General features: G+C 48.7%; 1 protein-coding gene across 2 annotated transcripts; it reads right to left on the reverse strand.

Annotated features, from left to right (window-relative positions):
* Positions 1-793: 793 nt before the first annotated feature.
* CCDC167 (coiled-coil domain containing 167) lies at positions 794-18659 on the reverse strand. 2 transcript variants are annotated; one of them, XM_032339803.1, is made up of 4 exons: positions 18553-18659; positions 2977-3071; positions 2724-2776; positions 794-1123 (listed from the first exon to the last, which is right to left on the reverse strand). In XM_032339803.1, exons 1-4 carry the CDS (start codon positions 18592-18594, stop codon positions 990-992), a joined length of 324 nt encoding a protein of 107 aa, XP_032195694.1. In that variant the 5' UTR covers positions 18595-18659; the 3' UTR covers positions 794-989. The 2 variants fall into 2 exon arrangements, with proteins under 2 accessions (XP_032195694.1, XP_032195695.1); XM_032339804.1 differs by having other exon boundaries at positions 794-1149.
* Positions 18660-20241: the final 1582 nt, after the last annotated feature.

Raw genomic sequence — 20241 nt, forward strand, 5'->3', positions numbered from 1 at the left:
TCTGGTGCTGGCCTCCCATAGCTTGCCTCTGCTTGGCTCCTTCCTTCACTCTGGCCCTGAGGGTCCTTCCTTGACATCTCATAGCCTTAGCTCCCAGGGCAGCTCCTTTCCTCGTTTTCACTTTCTTAATTGGTATAGTCTCCATGCCCAGCCCTACTGTGCTCTGCCTTGCCCCAGCCTCACACTCCTGACCCTCTTGGTCCTGGTGTGCTGGGGGTAGAGTTGGGGCAGCAGGGTATGTGTTTGCGGTTCCTGGCCCCTGCTCCGATCAGCCCTGCCATGACTGCTTCTCCCAGTGAGCCCTGCCTGATTTACTGGCCACTGTCACCATAAGTCTGTCCGGTCATTATCATGGCTCTTGCTGCCCATTCCCTCTGCCAGGCCTCACCAGCCCTGCTTGCCTCTTGAAGATGGATTAACTCCATACCCCTGTGGGACCTCCATCTGACCACTTCAAGTCCCCAGTCACCCCCTGTGCACAGGCTGCTTTTTTTCTGCCATAATTAGAGGCAGTGGCAGACTGGAGGACAAGAGAGCATGTTTGGTGGGTGCGGTGGACAGGTGGTGCCATGCCTAAGCCTTGGAAATGGCTCCCAGAATAGTTTTGGCTTTACAAATGCTTTCCATGGTCTTATTCCCCACTTTAAGCTGGGGACTCACCTTTGCAATGCCCCTTTCCCCCACTCCTGAGTTCTAAGCTAAGCACTTTCCCTTGAACATCTTTTCTTCTTGATTCCCGAGTGCCATCCCCACTGCCCTCCAGATGCAGTCAGACTGTGACATTTACTCAGCAGACGGGAGAAGCCTGGCTGTTCTTTATTGCCTTTCCCTTGGGCTGAGGGAGGAACCAGCACACAATCCTTCTGGAGACCCAGGCCCCACAGCAGGACCAGGGGGTGAGGGGCTGGACCGACAGGAAGCCCTGCTCCAGTCTGGGTTGGAGAGAAATTCTCCTGTGCCTTGATTGTCTTGAGGCTTGAAGGGCCGGGCTAGTAGTGACCAGGGGGCCAAGGTGAAGCTTGTGCTGACTGGTGAAATCTCTGGCTCACAGGGTCCAGTAGGTGTAGATGAGTGTCAGGAGGAGGAAGATGGCCACAGAGAGCAGCATGTTTTTCCGGTTCTCCTGTCGAAGCAACTTTAGCTCTTTCTCTGGGAGAAAACAGGGTGGTGAACAGATAGTCTGGGCCCATCTGCTGCTCGCCTCTGCCTCTGCTCTCTGGCAAATGCGTGTACACACTGTTGAGAGCAGAGGTGTTCCCACCCAGCTTCTCCACTTCTTTATCCACAAAAATGATTATCCTCCTTGGTCTGCCCAGATTCTCACCACCTTTGGCTGCAGATCCTGGCCCAAAGGCATCCCAGCACCCAGGGCTGCTCAACCATTCTTCAAATGCAGTGGAAGTGGAGGATGGAGTGTATAAGGTCATCAAAAAGGCCACATCTGATAGCCAAGCTAGGTGCTGACCTGGCATTACCAGGTGAGTGCTCCAGCCTGCCACTGCTGGCAGGGCATGGGCGTGGGGTGCTTTATGGTGCTCCTCCTTGCAGGGGGTCTCATCTGGCCAACTAGAAGCTCAGGGTGGCTGGGACTTTTTGGGCCTGACACTGGAGTAGATACAGGGTGGGGGCCACACCATCAGTGCTTCCAGTCCTGCCCCTGCTGCATGCCCAGCTAAGCAGGAACCAGGGATGCTAGAAGAAGGCAGAGTGTGCCCACAAGGTGGTTGGGCTCGCCTCTAGAGGAAGCCAGTCCTATTCTAGAGGAAAGGGCATCCATTCATCCCCTTGTGTGACATGCAGGTGGGTGGTACGTGCTACCTCTCAGGTAAATGAGGCTGAGGCTGCGATTATAAAAATTGCTAGGCTGGAGGCAAAATGGGTATCCCTCCCCTACTTGTGTGAAAGAGTGGGTAGGTACCTGGAAATCAACTCTGGGCAGGCCAGACTGAGACTGGGGCCTAGGTAGGGGGTGTGTGTGCACACACGTGTGTTATGCTTACAATGTTGATTCAAACTGGTCCCTCTGGGAGAGTCCCTATCATCTGGACTATTCTGGGGCTGATTCTTGGCAAGTCTGGTCTCTCAAGGGGAGAACCAATCCAAGAGGTCTGAGGAACCTCTGCAGACCATCTTCCTCTCAGGCTGGATGGGGTAGGGTTGGGGCCAGGAGGGGTTGGGGGGGGGGGGCCAGTAGTCGTGCTCCTGCCCTGCCCCCTCCTGGCTCTACCTGACTCTGCCCCCAACCCCCAGAAGGTGGCAGCATTGCTCCACCCACAGTAAGCCCTTCCTTCACCTCTAGGGTTTTCCTGGGATGAGGTGGGAGGCGAGAGGGGGGCGGGAGGGGGGAGCGGTACTGATCTCACTCAGTCTGGGTGGATGTGAGAGTCTCTTCTGGACCTACTACCATTTCCCTTCATCACACAGAGGAAGAACAGACCCATAAGCTTCTCTATCTCCCCTGGAACAAAGGAACAAACCTGCTTTCTTTCCAGGCTGCCAGGCTTAAGGAGGATTCCTAGAGCCTTGGCAGAGGGGTGGGGAGCTGGGGGGTGGGGGGTGGAGAGGAAGGGTGGGGGTGGTTCACGGGGTGGTGTGGGAGAGGGTGCGCTCCCTCCCAAAGAACCCTCTTGATCCCCATGACCTGATGGGCTCCCTGGACTATCTGTCCCCTCATGACCCTGGGACTGGAGGATGAAGCTGGTAAAGGAAGGGAACTTTCTTACCGTAGTTGGAGGCTTTGTTCATCAGGCTGTTTTTCTCCTTCTCCAGAGACTTCCTGTGAGGAAAGGAGTTTTATGGCTCAAGCCCTTTTCTTCCCATCTGAGGGGCAGCTGACACACGGGGGCAGGATGGACCAGGTGAACAGGGGCCCAGATCCCTAGTGGCAAGGGGCAGGGTGAAGGAAGCTCAGGGCCAGAACCTCAGGATAAATATGAGGGTGTGGGGGAAGATGGGAGTCCAAGGCAGATGTGTTACCTGGCCTCTGGGCTCAGCTCTGCCCCACAGAGCCTGGAGTTCACAGCCTCCAGGTCTCTCCGACACTGTGACAGCTTCTCCTCCAGTCCATCGATCTGAAACACACAGCACACCCAATAACTAGAGATGGGTGCTAGAGCCTTAAAACTTTCAAAAACAGGATCTTGGAATGGGGAGGAAGGAGCCTCTGGGAGTTTTCTTGGACAGTGCCCTGCGTCCCCTGACCCTGGCCCCCCAGCCTGTTTTGTTGTCTCCTGCTTCCACACAGTGGGGCCCCACCGGAAGCAGCTCTGGGTGGGGTGCGGTTTTCACAGCGGCCCTGCCCCTCTGGACCAAGCCTGGGTTGGGGGCAGACGGGACCAGTCCCTTAGTCAGCTCTGTCTCCCCAGCACACAGCCCGGCTGTGCAGACCACAGGGCTGGGGAATGCATCAGGCACCTGGGACACAGGCCTAGCCTAGAATGCAGTGAGGTGCTGCCTTCCCCCAGCGCTCCACACTCGTGAGGGATGGGGGGGATTAGACATCTAAGGGACAAAAAGCAGAAGTGTTTTTTGCACTGACCCACTTAAGGTGGACTTAAGTTGTTAATAATATGTATTTTCCCATGAGAATCAATAAAATAAATCCACTGAGTGTAAAAACAACAACAACCACACAGCTCAAAAACTTGTTTCTTTCTGACTTGGTTCTTGTGCAAAATCATTATCAAGGCAGCTGTAGCTTGTAGGGCAAAACAGCTAAGCTCCTCAAAGGCTGGCTGCCAAAGGTATAAGTTTTCCCATTTGTTTTGATTATAGTTTCAAAGCCGTGTTCTTGGGCAAATAATGTGAGTTGTGGGAAAATATTTTGTAAAATACTGGACTGGATCATCCAAGCCTAGTTCCTGGTATGATACATGTAGCTTTGGAAGTTCATCTGTGTCTGTCTGTCTCCAGGTGTCTTCATGTCTTTCTGGCCACCTCTCTCGGCCCAGGTATGTTCCATTACCTCTGCCCTGCTGGCGGGAGCCTGGGTTTCAGTGGGTGGGAAGGTTCAGAGGGCCCTGTGTCCCTTAAGGCAGCTGACAGAATAGTGCCTTGGGTGCCAAGGATGCTCAATTTTCCATCTGACTTCACTCACTCTCACCACATCCCTGGGAGGGATAGCAAATATGATCTCTATTTCACAAATGGGAGACTGGGATCCCAAAGAGAATGACTTTTCTGAGACAGACGGGAGTCCCCCCTCTCCTTACTGGCCTCAGCCAGTTCTTTAGCCAGTCCCTTCCAAAAAGGCCCCTGTGGAGACAGTAATCAATGATTACACGTATGGATCCCAGTGTTTCAAGTGGGTGTTTTGGGGCCCGTGTCAGAAGAGATGCACTTGAAACCTTCTGCCCTCTCCCTGGCCAGCACCTACCCAGTCACTTCTGGGTCAGCCACTTTGCCTTATCCTAAGGCCTGCCCCAAATGACACACCATCTAGTCCCTTCCCTACAGCCTCAGCTGGCTACCAACTCCAGCTCCAGAAGCTGGGCCCTGTGGGAGGGAGCAACTGAAGAGCCCTGAGTTGACTGCCTGGTTAACTGTATCATTTTTCTGCTAATTGGCACCAAACGTAGGATTGTCCTGGGGAACAGCCTTAGCAAGGAGCTGCGGCCTGGACCTGGGGAGGCTAAAGGCCATCTAGGAACCTCTACCGCAGGGAAATAAGCACCAGGCAGCCAGGCTCAGGGAACAGTAACAGCCTAATGTGATGGTCACTGGGGCTGGATGAGAAGAGCAGGTGCTTCAGGCCACCACATGACCCACTTGCCGTAGCAGGACCCTCAATCCAGCCCCTGGGGACCCTACCATCCCATGGTATAGAAACCACAGTCAGGGCACCAAATTCCACACTAGATCCCAAAGCTTTATTCTTGAAGCACTACCTACTCCACAAGGCCTTCTCTGCTGCCCTTGGCTGGAGAGGTACCATATCCTTCTCTTGGCAAATGAATTAGGCCTTCTTTCGTAAGGCTGACAGCACATTAGGTCATCCTAGCTATGAGCATCCAACCTCACCTTACCAGATTCTGGGAACCCCTAGGGCCTATGGTGTAAACTTGTGGCTCAGGGATCAAGTGTTGCCCAGTGCAGCCCATTCCACTTGTGTATATGACTGCCTGGCTCCTAAGGATGCCTGATTTTGTAGCTCCTATCCTAGAATGGTGGCCACCAGTCTCTCCTTTGTGGTCTCCAAAAAGGCCTGGCCTACTTTAGTCTTTCTGTTTGTAGCCTTGGAGGAATGACTCGGGTTGGACATGGATGAGCCAAGGAGCTAGGGACAGATCTAGACCTCATGTAGCAACTCGAGCCTGAAACCCTCCCCTAGTGCCCACAGAAGCCTGAAGAAGCTAGGAGAAGCAACTATACTCACACACAGATTATGTACTTTGTGGATAACCCAGTGCAAATCTTTAGCCTAGGTTAGATTTCTTCCTGCTGCCCCTTGGGCCAAGTCCTAGTTCACATGTCATTCTGGGGAGAAAGAAGCAGCTTGGGGGATTTCCGTCCCTAAACACCTTTGGAAGGCTACCAGGTGCCCAAACAAGTGGTAATTGGCCCAGAACAAGGCTGGGAACTCATGCTAAGCAAAATCTTTAAATTGAGGTTGGCAAACCACAAGTGGCCAAGCCAATCCGCCGTCGTGCTCTGGGCAGGGCCTGTGGAGCTGGCAGTTGGAGGCCTTTATCTGAACAAGCCCAATTTATCTGCAGTTCCACTGAATATCCCCACTTTCATTTACCACTTTTTAATGAGGCTTAAACGGACGAACACAAATCAAGGTTTTAGGGACTCAAGTTCTAACCTCCCTCTATGAATATTTATGTCCTGCTGACAGCTCTCTCTGATTCCCTTCTAAATAGCAAGTCCCCCCCCCCTTTTTTTTAATAACCCAGCTGCATGATGTGGGCTGAGTGAGGGGAGGCTGAGACTGTCAGGGAGCTCTTCAGCAGGCCACAAACCCGTCCTCAGAAGGTGACCCCGCTGGCAGTCAAATACCCTGCAGCATTTGCTGAAGCAGAAGCTGGCTCTCAAGCAGCTATAATAATGGATGCAAAGACTTAAGAGTGACCCAGCTACAAGAAGGTAGGGAGAGAAGGTCAGGATGCACCTTTTAGTTGTGCCTGGGGTCAGGAGTGGTGCCTACAGAGTGGGGCTGACTCAAATGGACCAGAAATGGGAGAGAGGACCCAGGAAGTGGGCCTTAAAGGAAGCCGCTCCTTGGGTTTTCAGTCAATTCTTGATGGCATTTATGTGAATTATGCACTTCACAGATTCCCCAGTGCAAATCTAGAGTCCTTGGGTAGCTTTCTCTCTGCTGCCAGGCTAAAGGCAACAGAGGACAATATAGCCAGCACAGGAGAGAGGCCACAGGGTTAGGGCCAGAATAAGAAGACAAATGTCAGGAACATTTTAAAAACACAGGGTCAAAGCTGGACAAGCAGCTGGGAGCCCAAGTGCGCAGAAGCCTGAAACTGCAGGTCCTGAGAAGTATTGTAGTAAGGAGGGTGGGCTGTAATCGGGTGCCTCAGCTTGCTGCTCACTTGCCCTCGAAAGGACTTCCTTAATTCTGTGCCTCATTTTATTCATGTGTAAAACGAAGTTAATGGTTCATATTTCAAAAAGGTTTTGTGAGGATGCTATGAGCCAACACATGTAAGGTGCTTAAAACAGTAAGAGTTAAATAAGTGTATGCTGTCATTATTAGCTGAGAATGGTTTTCACTGGATCTTTGGGGAACAGAAAGAAAAAAAGAAAGAAAAAAAGTGAGTTAACGTGACAAAGTAAGAGGAGACAGAGTGTGGGTGTGTGATGGAAAGGAATCTCCATTCATCACTGGCTGGCACCAGTGGCAAAAGGAGGCATCTAGCTGGGATATGGCTCTCCTCTGAGTCTACAGAGGGGTTTAGCAATGGGGTGAGGGGAGAGGGGGCCTGCAGGGTAGCCCATCCAAACAGAACCACCTCTAAAGGCTAACCCATCCAGCTGGCTTGGAACACAGCATGCTGGAACCTCATGTCCCTGCCTGGGGCTAAAACCAGGCTGGGCTCTTCAGCCAGCACCAACTTGCTGAGGATGGGCCTGGTAGCACCTGACGATGAGGCCCAGAGCAGCATCCAAGAGCAGACAGACTCAGGTGTGGTCTGGGCATGAATGGGCATCTGAGGAGACGTGGAATGGCAGGCAGGGCCTGGCAGACGGAGACCATGTTTACCCACACCATGGCTCTACAGGGAGCAGAAATGTGAAGCCCCAGGACTACAGCAGAAAGAGGCCCCATCAAAGAGATTGGACCAACTCTAGCAGGAAGAAGTTACACTCGAGGCCACAGAGGCTCCCAGGACTCCTGCTCAGCAGGATGGATACAGGGTCAACTGGCAGAAAGAGTGTGGCCGGCCCAAAAGAGCCTCAGGTACTGAGACTTTCCTGGAGCTACGGGGGGCAGCAAGGCTGGCTGTAACTGACTGTCATAGGCAAAGTGGTAACGGCTGAGGTGGGGACTGGGATGAGGCACTCATTCAGGCACAGTGTGGGAGTGAGAATGGATACCCTCAATGTAAAATTATATTATATATAATTATTAAATTAGTAATAAAACTACATTACACACACACACATAGTATTCAGAAGATCAAGTGTCCCATTTTTATACAGGGACAAAGAACACTGTGTCTCTCTGAGATGATGAGCAGGTGAAGCACAGCTACAAAGGGACACAAAAAGTCTGAAAGGTGGTGCGGGGAGCTTAGCAAACTCTGCCTTCTAGCATTGCACACAGAGCTGGGGAGTTGGTAGTTGTGAAAACTTATGCGCTGCAGTTCAGGGGACTGAGAGGTAGGTAGTAAATGTGCAGGGTGTCCTGGTAGGACAGTTGATTCATCCCAAGACCAGACCATGGGGACTGCTGGTCTGAGCACAGAAAGATGCAGAGTGGAAGGGAAAAAGTATATATGGCAGGGAGTGGGAGGAAGCTGAAGGTCCCAGAGGAGGCCCTGGAACGGGGATCCAGGAAGTCTGCACTCGATCAGGAAAGGCCCACGAGTGATTCTACTGCAGGCAGACTGAGAGCCACTGCCTTTCTGACCCAAGCACAGACTGGAGGCTGGGTGGTGTTGGGGGGTGCGTTTCCTACATAAGAATGTGAAGATCTGAGGTCAGCGGGGCAGGCAGTCAAGGTCAGCAGAGGCCCCACCCCAGCCAAATGGGACCGCTGATCCTGCTGGCAGGTGCCAAGAGAAGTGAGGGCTTTTTCAATTCCAGTCACCAGGGGCAGAGACTTCCCGCAGCCTTCCCTCTGTGCCCTTCGGATGTGGCTCTGAGTGCCGTGTGCTCCATGTGCTGTACCTGCCAGTCATGAGCCCTGAGCCAGCTAAGCAAAATCCCCTCTGCCACCTGAGTTGGGGAATAACACCTTATTCTCAGAGCTTTAGGGAAGTCTCCCTGGGGTCCTATAACGCCATAAAACCACTGTGTTAAGAGAAACTGTAAAATTCATCTGAAATCCCCGTGAGGCATCTTTTCGAGTGTGGAGCCTCCTGGAATTGAAACCCCGAATGAGGCCTCTTTGGAGACAGAGAACCCTAGTGCCAGCTCAAGCACGGATAACTGCCCAGCACACTGGTCAAATCAGGTCCCCTTGGGGTGTAGGGGGGCTACCCCAGGTCCGGCAGCTGCCAGGCCCTCGTGCACAGCTCATATCCTGCTGACAGGCGTATGCCACAGGCTGCCACTACCCTGTTGCAGGTGCTCCTAGTGAGGGTACCTGAACGGTGCTCCCAAGAGCCTCTCTCCAGCCTGGGAGGTGACTCCCCCACCCACCCCAAGCCACTGTCTAGGGCGAGGCTTTCTTCAGAAAAAGGGAGAAAGCACCCTCAGGACTTAGAGCTCTGGGTTACGCAGGCCACTCTGCTTTCTGGTTTAGGAAGTTATTTCCGGTTTTCCCAGACTTGCTCTCAGCTTCTGGCCACTGACTGCCAGAAGTTTCTGGAACAGGTTAACCTCAGGAGTCAGGCAGTGGTCATGGGGTTATATCCTACAGCTCCCTGGCCAGGTACTTGCTAATAAAGAGTCAAAACAACTTACAGAAGCCGAAATCCACCCAACATTAAATCACACTACCAGCAGTAGCCAACACTTCCATGGCATGTGCTATATGCCAGGCACAGTTCTCAGCACCTCATGCACAGAATGCTCACAATAACCCTATGAGGGGGTAGTAGTAGCATCAGTCAGTGGTCCCCCCCATCTGCTGGGAACAAAACCCCAATGGATGCCTGAAACCACATATAGTACTGAAATAAATAAATATAGTATATGGTATACATGGCACATATATGGTCTGTATGGTGTACATATATGGTATATCTATGATATATATATGGTTGTGTGTGTGTGTGTATATGTATGTTTTTTCCTATACGTACATACCTATGTTAAAGTTTTATTTATGTATTAGGTAAAATAAGAGGTTAACAACAATAGCTAATAATAAAACAATTATGGTGGCGCCTGGGTGGCTCAGTTGTTGGGCATCTGGCATCAGGTCAGGTCATGATCTCAGGGTCCTGGGATTGGGCCCTGCATTGGGCTCCCTGCTCAGCAGGAAGCCTGCTTCTCCCTCTCCCACTCCCCCTGCTTGTGTTTGCTCTCTGTCTCTCTCTCTCTGAAATAAATAAGGAAAATTTTTTAAAAATTAAAAATTAAACAATTATGACAAAAGGGTATATATAAAAGTTATGTGAATGTAGTCTCTCTCTCAAAATATCTTACTGTACTATATTCACTCTTCCTGTGCTGATGGGAGATGAAAAAATGCCTACATGATAAGGTGATATGAGGTGAATGATGTAGGCATTGTGGCAATATGTCAGAAGGGGGATCATCTGCTTCCAGGCTGAGTTGACTGTGGGTACCTGAAACCTCAGAAGGTAAAACCATGGGTAAAGGGGAACTCCTGTATTCACGTTTTGCAGATGAGCAAGCTTGGGCTATGGAGATGGAAGTCCTTTGTCCAGGGTCACAGGGCATACATGGTGGGCACTGGGCAGTCCAACTCTGTGCTGTTAGCTGCCACCCAACATACCTACCTACCTAAGCCTCTTAGCTCCTGGGAATAACCCCCAGTCCTTGTACTCCAGGCAAGGCAGTTTGTGCAGCTCGTGTAGGCTACCAATGTCTGCAGCAACTCTGCAAGGAAGGGGCTGTTTCTGTTTTAGAGAGGAGTAAACTCCCAGTGTAGAGATTTTAATCAAGGTCATGTAATTGGGAAGTGGCAGAACTGAGGGTCTGAATCTGAGGCTTTTCTGCTTCAGAGCTTATATTCTTTCCAACACTTCAAGCTCTTTCTCCAAAATCCCTCATGAAAACATTCATGACAAAGAAGGGTTCTGTGGAACAAAGTCATTCCACATCCCAGTCGAAGCCAATCTAAGCTTGTTGATCTGCTTTCAATAGATTCTCTACTCTGAATAATCTTGTACAAGGGCTTTGCCTGGTCTCTGTCCACGTAACAGATACTCTCTGTGAGGCAAGAACCTGACTGAAATCTGCTTGGAGACAGCAAGATGGGAGCAGGGTGCATATCCTTATGTTGAAGGCAACTACCCACCCTCCAACTTCCGGCTTCTCGAAGATCCCTGCCCCCCTACCCCCGCCCCAGATTGCCTAAACTGCCACAGCACCCTCCAAAATTCACACAAAACAGACCCAGTTTTGAGGAGAAAGGTGAGCTAGGGTAGGCTTGATAAGCCCTTCTTTCCCTAGTGGGTAGCAAGGCCTTTCTTTTCACATGCCAATTCACAGCCCTGAGAATGGTGCCAGCTGTTTTATCTCCAGCCCCAGCAGCCTAAGAACTGGATTTCTGGAAATCCACTCATTTTCACATGTCAGGGAGGCCCTAGGACATTTATTATAATGGGTAAAGAGGCCAGAACACCTTCCCAGGTATCTGTGGCAAGAGTGCTGGGGCTTTCCATCTGAGGCCATCAGGCCACACTGCCAAATCACATGAGGGTCATGGGCCTCGATTTCCCAGGTGACCAGCCTCAAACCCCAAAGGTCTTTTTGCCCTGACACTGCTGAAGGGATGTTTTTCTGTGGAGGAGGCTCAGGGCTCTGTGGGGACAGAAGACAAAACCTCTATCCATGTCTCCCCAAATCATCAGAAGTTTCTCTCCCAGGGTGAGCAGATGAAGACCGTAAACCTTCCCGGTTTTTAATCAACGAGTTATTTTCAGGAAAAGCAGAGAGCCAAAGGGCTTGTCATTTCTCTGGAGACTCACTGCCCCCTCCTCCACCGCCCCAGGTCAGGCACACAAGGGGCCCTGCTGAAACGCTTGCAAGCTCTGAGACCTTGTGAGACCTTCTGGCGTGCTGAGCAGCTTTACAAGGAGAGCCACGGCAGTCCTTGCCTGAAGCCTTCAGCTGTCCCTGGGCCAGAATGTTTGGGGTTTGTTTTCTCCTCTTTCCCCCAATATATATTTTTTGATAAATTAGCAAAAGCTTCTTCATTGCTGAAAGGCTCAAAGCAGTATTCAAGAACTGGCATCCACCCCATGCCTTATGAATTCATTAATTAAGATGCTGGCAAACAGCCACTCCACACATGCTGACATCCAGCCGTGTTAGGTAATGAGGTTTTAGTCTCCTGACCCCTGTCAAGTGGAATGGAGCCAGACACAGGCTGTCGAGAGAAATCACCTGCCCAATGGCAACCTGTCGCTTGCGCCTGGCAGCAGGTGAGGCTCATTTAATGGTCAGTGGCCCTTCTCTCGGCCCCTGGCCGGGTGGCTCCCCCACAAGGTGGTGTCCTACTGCCTGCCCCATGCTAGCCTCCTAACCCTGACCAGCGAACCACTCAAGAGGGCCCAGACGGCAAGGGCGAGGGTTCAAGCGCTTCCTCCAGCTACTCAAGCCAATTCAGTAAATATTCATTGATGGTCCACTAAGCTGCTTCTGCCCCTTGTCTCAGAAAATTGGTAGATGCCCCCCAATCTTGTGCACAGCCTGTGACTATCTTCATCTTGGTGCTGGAGGAGGTAACGAAGTGGATGTGACCACTGGTTGACCTGAGCACGGGACCAGGGCAATTGGAGGTTCCTCATCCCTCCACTGACCTTGGAATGTACGTTCTGCCCACTGTTCCCACAGTGGGAGCTATTCCAAGGACATAGTCTTGAGAGACCATGTGTTGTGGAGACCATCTGAACAGTATACGTGACTGAACCCAGTTAAGGCCTCTGGACAAACTTTGAAGATTTGGCAGGCGGGTGCAGAGATCTAGTCCTCTTATTCACTACCCAAGACAAGCCTCACCAGTAAGTTCCCTTGCTTATTAAACCTGCCACCTATCAACCTGGTGTGGACTGCCTCTTTCTTGGGTCTCTCTGTCCTCCATGGAAGGGGGCCAGTTTGCAAACCAACAACTTGGTGCTTCTGCCTCTCTATGCCCACAGAGAGCTTACAGCAGTGGCTTATACTGAGCAAATAATTACAATGTCAAGGTTATTTCCTCCTGTGCTCATCCTGCCTATGTAATTTTCTACCCTCAATTTATTACCTCTTTTTCTGGTAAGGATTCTTGTGAATTTAAATGACTCCCATTCACTTTTATCTCCTATAGCAAATACTATTAGTTGGCCAACACAACACTGATTCCCAATCCCTCTTCCTTTGCCCACTACAGAGGTTAGAAAAGCTAAAGAGATGCTTTCCCACACTCACTGCAGCCAGGGATGGTCATGATCCAGTTCTGGCCAATGAAATGTTCCAGAAATCAGCTGGAAGACTCCTGGGACATCTTATGCTTTGCTGATAAAAGGGACATTGGGTGCGTGGGTGGCCCCTTGGTTAAATGTCTGCCTTCGGCTCAAGTCATGATCTCAGGATTCTGGGATCGAGTCACACATTGGGCTCAGCAACCAGTCTGCTTCTCCCTCTGCCTCTGATCTCTCTCTCTCTCAAGTAAATAAAATCTTGAAAAAAAAAAAAAAAAAAAAAGAACAGTGTTGTAGTTCCTTTATTCTTCTTCCTAACTTAAAGTTGGATATGATGACTAGAGCTGTGGTAGCTATCTTGAGAATATGAGGAAACAGCTAAGAGAATGTAGAAGTACCAGCCTTGACCTAGCTTTTGAACCAATGCCAGTAGCCATTTACCTCCAAATTTGTTATGGGGAAGAAAGTATATTCCTATTTACTTAGGTCAGTTCTGTGCCTCATAGCCAAACATTTCAAACTGATAGATTTTTGTACTAGGGACCAGATCTAACCTAGTTATCCCCTTAAGATGTCAGCTAAGACAACACACATCTGTGAGGACACATTGGCTGTTGAAACATCTAAAGACACGAAGCTGAATGGTCTAACTGTGAAAGAAAATACAATGACCAAGTAACAGCTCATTACTATCAGAGTCACAAAAACAGAAACAGGAATTTACATCAGTCAAAATCTATCAGTTTAGACTGAAATGCAACTTTCCTCCTTCCACACATTAAAATCAGTAGCAAAGCTGGTGACTTTTCATCTGAATGCTCTCATTATTCAGAATTAACTCTCAGAAGCTAAACTCATAGCCAGTCTTTTCCAACTTTGAGATCTTACAGGGTGGCAAATGAGTTGAATAAACACACCTTGAGAGGAGATGTAGGAATGGAGGCTGCTAGGGGGTGCCTTGGTTGACCTGGGAGGTGACTGCCCAGTACAGCTGGCCCAAGCCAGCCCTCAGGGTGAGTGCTGCCTGCTTGGTAATTGCTTCATTACAACAAGTGGAGACTGTTTGCAGGTGCTGAGATTATTCACTTGTGGGGGTTTTATTGCACTCGTCAGATTAACAAACATTTTGATTAAATCACCACTTCATTGGCTCTGGGCACATGACTTTTAATAAGAGGACAATATCCACTGCTACTGAGCATCAGTGCACATTCAATACTTAGATCTGCTGGGGGGCAACGGAGGAACAGGTGGGGAGACAGCCAGATGCCAAGCTTTTCCTAAGGTGCACAGTTATAGATCTTGAATCTTAAAATATCAAAGCAAAAAGTAACCTTAGAGGGTTTTTTTTGTTTTTTTTTTAAACAAACTCTAGATAGTTACAAACGTAAATATCTACATTGGTACTGACAGGACTTAAGAAAAAAGGTTGAATGTGAACATACTAGGAGCGCACAGGCCCACCAGATTTAAAACATTTTAGAAACCTGTGTCAGCCAAACAAGACTTCTGTGACCTGTATTTGGATCATAGTCAATGAGCTTATAACCCCTGATAAAACTGAAGGCCATCATATATCAGAAAAAGAAACTAAGTCTGAACAAAGGGGCTGGACTTAACCATGATGGAATACTGCAAAAGAACTATAAAGACTACTAATAAGGGCACTGTTTGTTGATTATCTCCATCTTGAGCCTTGCGTGTGCTACATATTTCACACATATGGTCCTCTAAAAACCATACTTGAGTCTGGGAAAGTATCTCTTGAGCTTTTCTAACTTCTGCAGTGGAGGTGGGCAAAGGAAGAGAAGTTGGAGACCCACTGGCTGGTATTTCAGATATACTGTCTCCCCAAAACCACACTTGAGGTTACAAATCAAAACCACAATGAGAGGGGCGCCTGGGTGGCTCAATGGGTTAAAGCCTCTGCCTTCGGCTCAGGTCATGATCCCAGCGTCCTGGGATCAAGCCCCGCATCGGGCTCTCTGCTCAGCGGGGAGCCTGCTTCCTCCTCTCTCTCTGCCTGCCTCTCTGCCTACTTGTGCTCTCTGTCTGTCAAATAAATAAATAAAATCTTAAAAAAAAAAAAAAAACACAATGAGATATCACCTCACACCAGTCAGAATGGCTAAAATCAACAACTCAGGAAACAACAGGTGCTGGCAAGGATGCAGAGAAAGGGGAACCTTCTTATATTGTTGGTGGGATTACAAGCTGGCAGACACTCTGGAAAACAGTATGGAGGTTCCTCAAAGGTTAAAAATAGAATTATCCTACAACTCAGCAAATGCACTACCCAAAGGGTACAAATATTGTGATCTGAATGGGAACCTGCACCCCAATGTTTACAGCAGCAATGTCCACAATAGCCAAAATATTGAAAAAGCCCACATGTCTATCAACGAATGAATGGATAAAGATGTGGTGTGCATGTATGTATGTGTGTACACACATACACACACACGTGCGCGCACGTGCACGCACAGAGGAATATTATTCAGTCATCAAAAAGAATGAAATCTTGCCATCAGCAATGACGTGGATGGAACTGGAGGGTATAATTCTAAGTGAAATAAATCAGGGAAAGAAAAATACCCTATGATTTCACTCATGTGGAATTTAAGAAACAGATGAACATAAGGGAAAGGAAGGACAAATAAAATGAGATAAATATAGAGAGGCAAACCATAAGAGATGCTGAACTACAGGAAACAAACTAAGGGCTGCTGGAGGGGAGCTGGGTAGGGGGATGGGGTAACTGGGTGATGGGCATTAAGGAGGGCACATGATATGATGACACTGGGTGTTACATGCAACTGAAGAATCACTAAATTCTACCCCTGAAACTAATAATACAGTATATGTTAACGAAATTGAATTTAAATAAAGAATTAAAAAAAAAAACACTTGAGGTAAATTGCAATCTGCAGTAGAGACTACAGGCTGTCCACTAAACATGCCTGGCCCTTCTTCCATAGCCATCAAGCTGTAGCTGGGCATGTGGCCTCCTAGCCAATGAATGCATTTGGCATTCTTGCAGTTGGCTCCTTGCAGTTGGGTGAGGTCTCGAGTCTTAGCTCACATCTTTGCCAATGGAAAGTGGGCACTCTGGGCCCATTGTTATTATTAAGATTTATTTATTTGAAGAGAGAGAGTGCACATGCAAGGGAGCATCTGAGTGGGGGGAGGGGCAGAGGGTGAGAGAGAATCTCAGGGAGATTCTCCACTAAGGGAGGAGCCCAAGGCGGGGCTCGATCCCACAACCCATGAGATCATAACTTGAGCCGAAATCACGAGTAGGATACTTAACCAACTGAGCCACCCAGGTGCCCCTGCGCCCATGACTCTTAAGACAATGATGCTTATGCTTCTTCCACTCTTTCCTTGCCAGTGGATACATCAATGGGATGTGACTTAATTTCATTCATGAGGTGACATTAAGAAACTGAGGGATGGCAAGTCACAAGATGAGGGGACTATAGCAGAACCACTCTAGACCACGGATTGGCAAACTACGGCCTGGGTGCCAGATACAGTCCCCTGTAAAGTTTTATTGGAACACATCTACGCCCATTAATTCACATATTGTCTATGGCTGCCATTGTGCTAAGATAGCTATCTAAGCATAGTTGATGCTGCTTATTTATGGTAGCTATGTTCTATAAAGTTGCTGCCAACAATGAATTACCAAATACTGAACCAGGTTAGATTCCTATGAGCCTCTGGTCACAACAGTTTTATCAAGTGATCAATACAAAACCTGTGTTTTGTGTGTTTTTCTGTTCGGAAACTTTATTTAATATATATTACTGATTCATTAACAGTGAACTCACAGCCAAAAGCACTGTAACTCAACTCTGAACAAAACTGATCTAACATATATTTTCTCTGTAAGGCAAATATAGCCTTCTTGCACATTAGGAAAACTAGACAGCACTTTAGCACTACACTTGAGGGCCATTTTAAGCAACAAAATCACCAACAAAAAGCACACAAACACAAAAAACATGGCACTAAATAGACCACCAAAAGGACACCTGTTTATAGTATAAGCCGAAATAAGACGGCAGAATGTTACTTTGTTCGACCTTAGCTGTGCCTCAGGTGACTCAAATTTTTCACTGGTTTGTTTGTGAATTACTGCAAAAGCACTGCAAGTACTGATCTGGGGGTTACAAATACATTTTTAGCAGGAAGGCAAATTCACAGATACAGAATCCGTGAATAATTAGGATCAACTGTAGTTACAACAGAGACCATATGGCCCACATAGCCTAGAAATGTACTATCTGGCCATTTATAGGCAACATCTGTCAATCCCTGCTCTACCCTACTAGAAAAAATAAACTTTCTGAAGCCACTGAATTTTAAGGTTTCTCTACTTCAGCAATTATTGTGTCCTAATCTAATAAAGTCTATGCTTTTTCCACCACACAGTGCACCTCATTTTACCACTCATATTCTCTTTTAGAGGGAGGTTCATATTTCCACCAATCTTTTTTTTGTACCAAGTAGGACAATATTTCTTAAGGCGTGGTATTAAAACCTCCCGCATCAACATGGGTACATGTAGCTGGTTAAAAATGCAGATTCCTGGGAGTGCTCGGCTCGCTTAGTCCGTCAAGCCCCTCGCTGGCCATGGAGCCTACTTTAAAAATGCAGATTCCTTGTTGAAAATGTAAACCCAAGTCTTACTGAATTACTTGGGGTGGGAGACAGTTCAAGTCTCCATTTTCAACAAGCTCTGCAAATTATCGTTAATGCATTCTAAAATTTGAGAACTACTGAACTGGCAGTAAACTCCCAAGGAATATTACCCCGTATCTCCCTGGTAACTCTTGGGACAGTATCTGAGGGCACTGTATGTAACACTGAAGAAATAGGATGCCCTAGAGGGCAAATCACCTGTGCTGCGTCTCAGCTCCTCCACTGCTTTGGCCTGGGCTCTGCCTGAAACCTCAGTTTCCCCATTGGTTTAAAACTCTCACAGACTTGGGGTGCCTGGGCGGCTCAGTCCGCTAAACCGCTGTCTTCGGCTGGGGTCATGATCCCAAGGTCCTGGGATCTGAGCCCCACATCGGGCACCCCGCTGGGGCGGGGGGGGGTGGTCTGCTTCTCCCTCTCTCAAATAAATAAATAAAATTTAAAAAACAAAACAAAACTCTCACAGGCTTTTAGTGAGTACTGACTAGTGAGAATGCAAATGAAGTAGGGCACAGCGACTGCTCAATATGCCTCAATTTTCTTTCCCTTCCATATGCAGAACATTATTTTTAAGCTCTTTGGGAACTTCATCATTCCAGAATTCTCCATAAATTCCCATAATTTCCATAGTAATTTTCAGGCCACGAGCTTCAGTTACCCCAGGGGAAAAATTTCCCATCTCAGGGGATGTTTAAGTCATTTAGTAATACACTAAACAGTATGGGCTCTCTCACTTTTGGAGGGCCCTCATCCACAGATATCTATCGTTTTGGAGCGCCCTGTTCCCCAAGGGCCCGTCCTCTTCAGTCACATGTCTCCCCTCAGGGCCTCCTTATTTCCGGGGCCAATCCTCTTCGGGGCCTCCCCTTCACCTCCATGTCTCCTCCCTGTAAAGGTCCCTTCACCTCCGGTGCCCCCTCAGGCTCTCCAAACTCATTTCACCCATCCCGCCCCTCATCTTCGGGTCCCTCATCCGATGCTCTCACGCCCCTCGCGTCCCTCTCTCAAATCCGCGTCGCTCTCACTTCCTCCCCTCAGCCACTCCTCCAACCTGCAGCCGGGCCGTCCCACTGTACCGCGCTGCAGGGAGAAGGCAGCTAACGATGCGGCCCACCCCTGCTTGTCCCCTCACCTCCAGAGCGACGCCCAGATTCTCCCGCTTCTTTTTGGTCATGTTACTCTCCTCGATCCCCCAGTCATTATTGGACGCACCCTCTGGTGGCACCACGCATGCACCAACACCCGTACTTCCCTCTCATTGGCCGCAGAGACGGCGGGAGGCGGGGCTACTGGTGGTCGCGACCCTGTTGAGGGGGCGTGGCCATCTTGGCGCGGCCATGTTTATGAGGGGCAACCTGTAGTTTAAAATCTCAGATGAGGGCCGGGAGGGGATGGCTAGATTGGCTCCGGAGGAGTAGTCTCCCATCCTCCAGAGATGGAGGCGCTCCTTTCCTTCCTAGATGAAACCGTTTTACATCACGGAGACATTTTTTCCACCCCATTTTATCCTTCTGTATCCTTCGTCCTTTTAGTGAACACCCTACTTATTTAGAGGCTATCCCCCGTGCCTCGTTCAAATTGTCCCATGTTCAAGGGGCTTTTTGAAGCTCTGCTCCTCCATGAAGACCCACCTTGAGCCCTTTGGCCCCCTGGGCTCTCATAATGACAAATTGGTATTCCTTTGTTTTGGTTTGGGTTTTGGTCATGTGTTTCTACTCATTTTTATTGTTAAGAACCACCTACAGGGGCTCCTGGCTGGCTCAGGAGGTGGAGCATGTGACTCTTGATCTTGGGGTTGTGAGTTCAAGTCCCACCTGGTGTGTAGACGTTGCTTAAAAGTTAAATTAAAAAACAAAAACAAGGGGCGCCTGGGTGGCTCAGTGGGTTAAAGCCTCTGCCTTCTGCTGGGGTCATGATCCTGGTGTCCTGGGATCAAGCCCCAGGTCAGGCTCTCTGCTCCACGGAGAGCCTGCTTTCTCCTTTCTCTCTCCCTGCCTGCCTCTCTGACTACTTGTGATCTCTGTCAAATAAATAAATAAAATCTTAAAAAAACAAAAACAAAAAACAAACCTGCCTACAAACATCACAGAAAACTTGTAAATGAAAAACAACACCCTTTATCCTATCATTCTTTTTTTTTTTTAAGATTTTATTTATTTATTTGACAGAGAGAGATCACAAGTAGGCAGAGAAGTAGGCAGAGAGAGAGGGGGAAGCAGGCTCCCTTCTGAGCAGAGAGCCCAATGCGGTGCGCCATCCTAGGACACTGAGATCATGACCTGAGCCGAAGGCAGATGCTTAACCCACTGAACCACCTAGGCACCCCTATTCTACCACTCTTAATACAGTTCTTACCTTTGTTCCTGTGTATTCCCTTCTAGGCTTTGTCTCAGATAGAGTGTTTTACACTGTTGTAATCCTATTGTACAGTACACTGTAGACTTATGTCCTTGGAGATTTGGGGGTTTTTTGTTGTTGTTGTTTTGTTTTTAATTGACAGGGGAGAGAGAGAGACCACAAGCTGGGGAGTGAAATAGGGAGAAGCAAGCTCCCTGCTGATCCGGGAGCTGGATGTGGGGCTCGATCCCAGGAACCCTGAGATCATGATCTGAGCCAAAGACAGATGCTAAGTGACTGAGACACCCAGACACCCCCTTCAGAGATGTTTTAATTGTGACCATATGATACAAAAATACTATGGGTATTTTGGCCCAGTTATCCACATACCCTAAACTGGTTTCCTGATGAACACCTTTACCACCTGTGATGTACTCTGTATTTTCTATTCCAGTCTATTTCGTTTTAAAAAAGAGTTGGTGGC

The sequence above is a fragment of the Mustela erminea genome, chromosome 4 (assembly GCF_009829155.1).
Source record: "Mustela erminea isolate mMusErm1 chromosome 4, mMusErm1.Pri, whole genome shotgun sequence".
Classification (NCBI taxonomy): domain Eukaryota; kingdom Metazoa; phylum Chordata; class Mammalia; order Carnivora; family Mustelidae; genus Mustela; species Mustela erminea.

Excerpts from the sequence above, each read along its gene's own strand:
- CCDC167 (XM_032339803.1), bottom strand. The coding sequence starts at position 18,594 with ATGACCAAAAAGAAGCGGGAGAATCTGGGCGTCGCTCTGGAG. Across the intron at positions 2,777-2,976 it reads GAGCTGAGCCCAGAGGCCAG|GAAGTCTCTGGAGAAGGAGA; the intron begins GTAACACATCTG and ends CTTTCCTCACAG. Across the intron at positions 1,124-2,723 it reads GAACAAAGCCTCCAACTACG|GAGAACCGGAAAAACATGCT; the intron begins GTAAGAAAGTTC and ends TTGCTTCGACAG.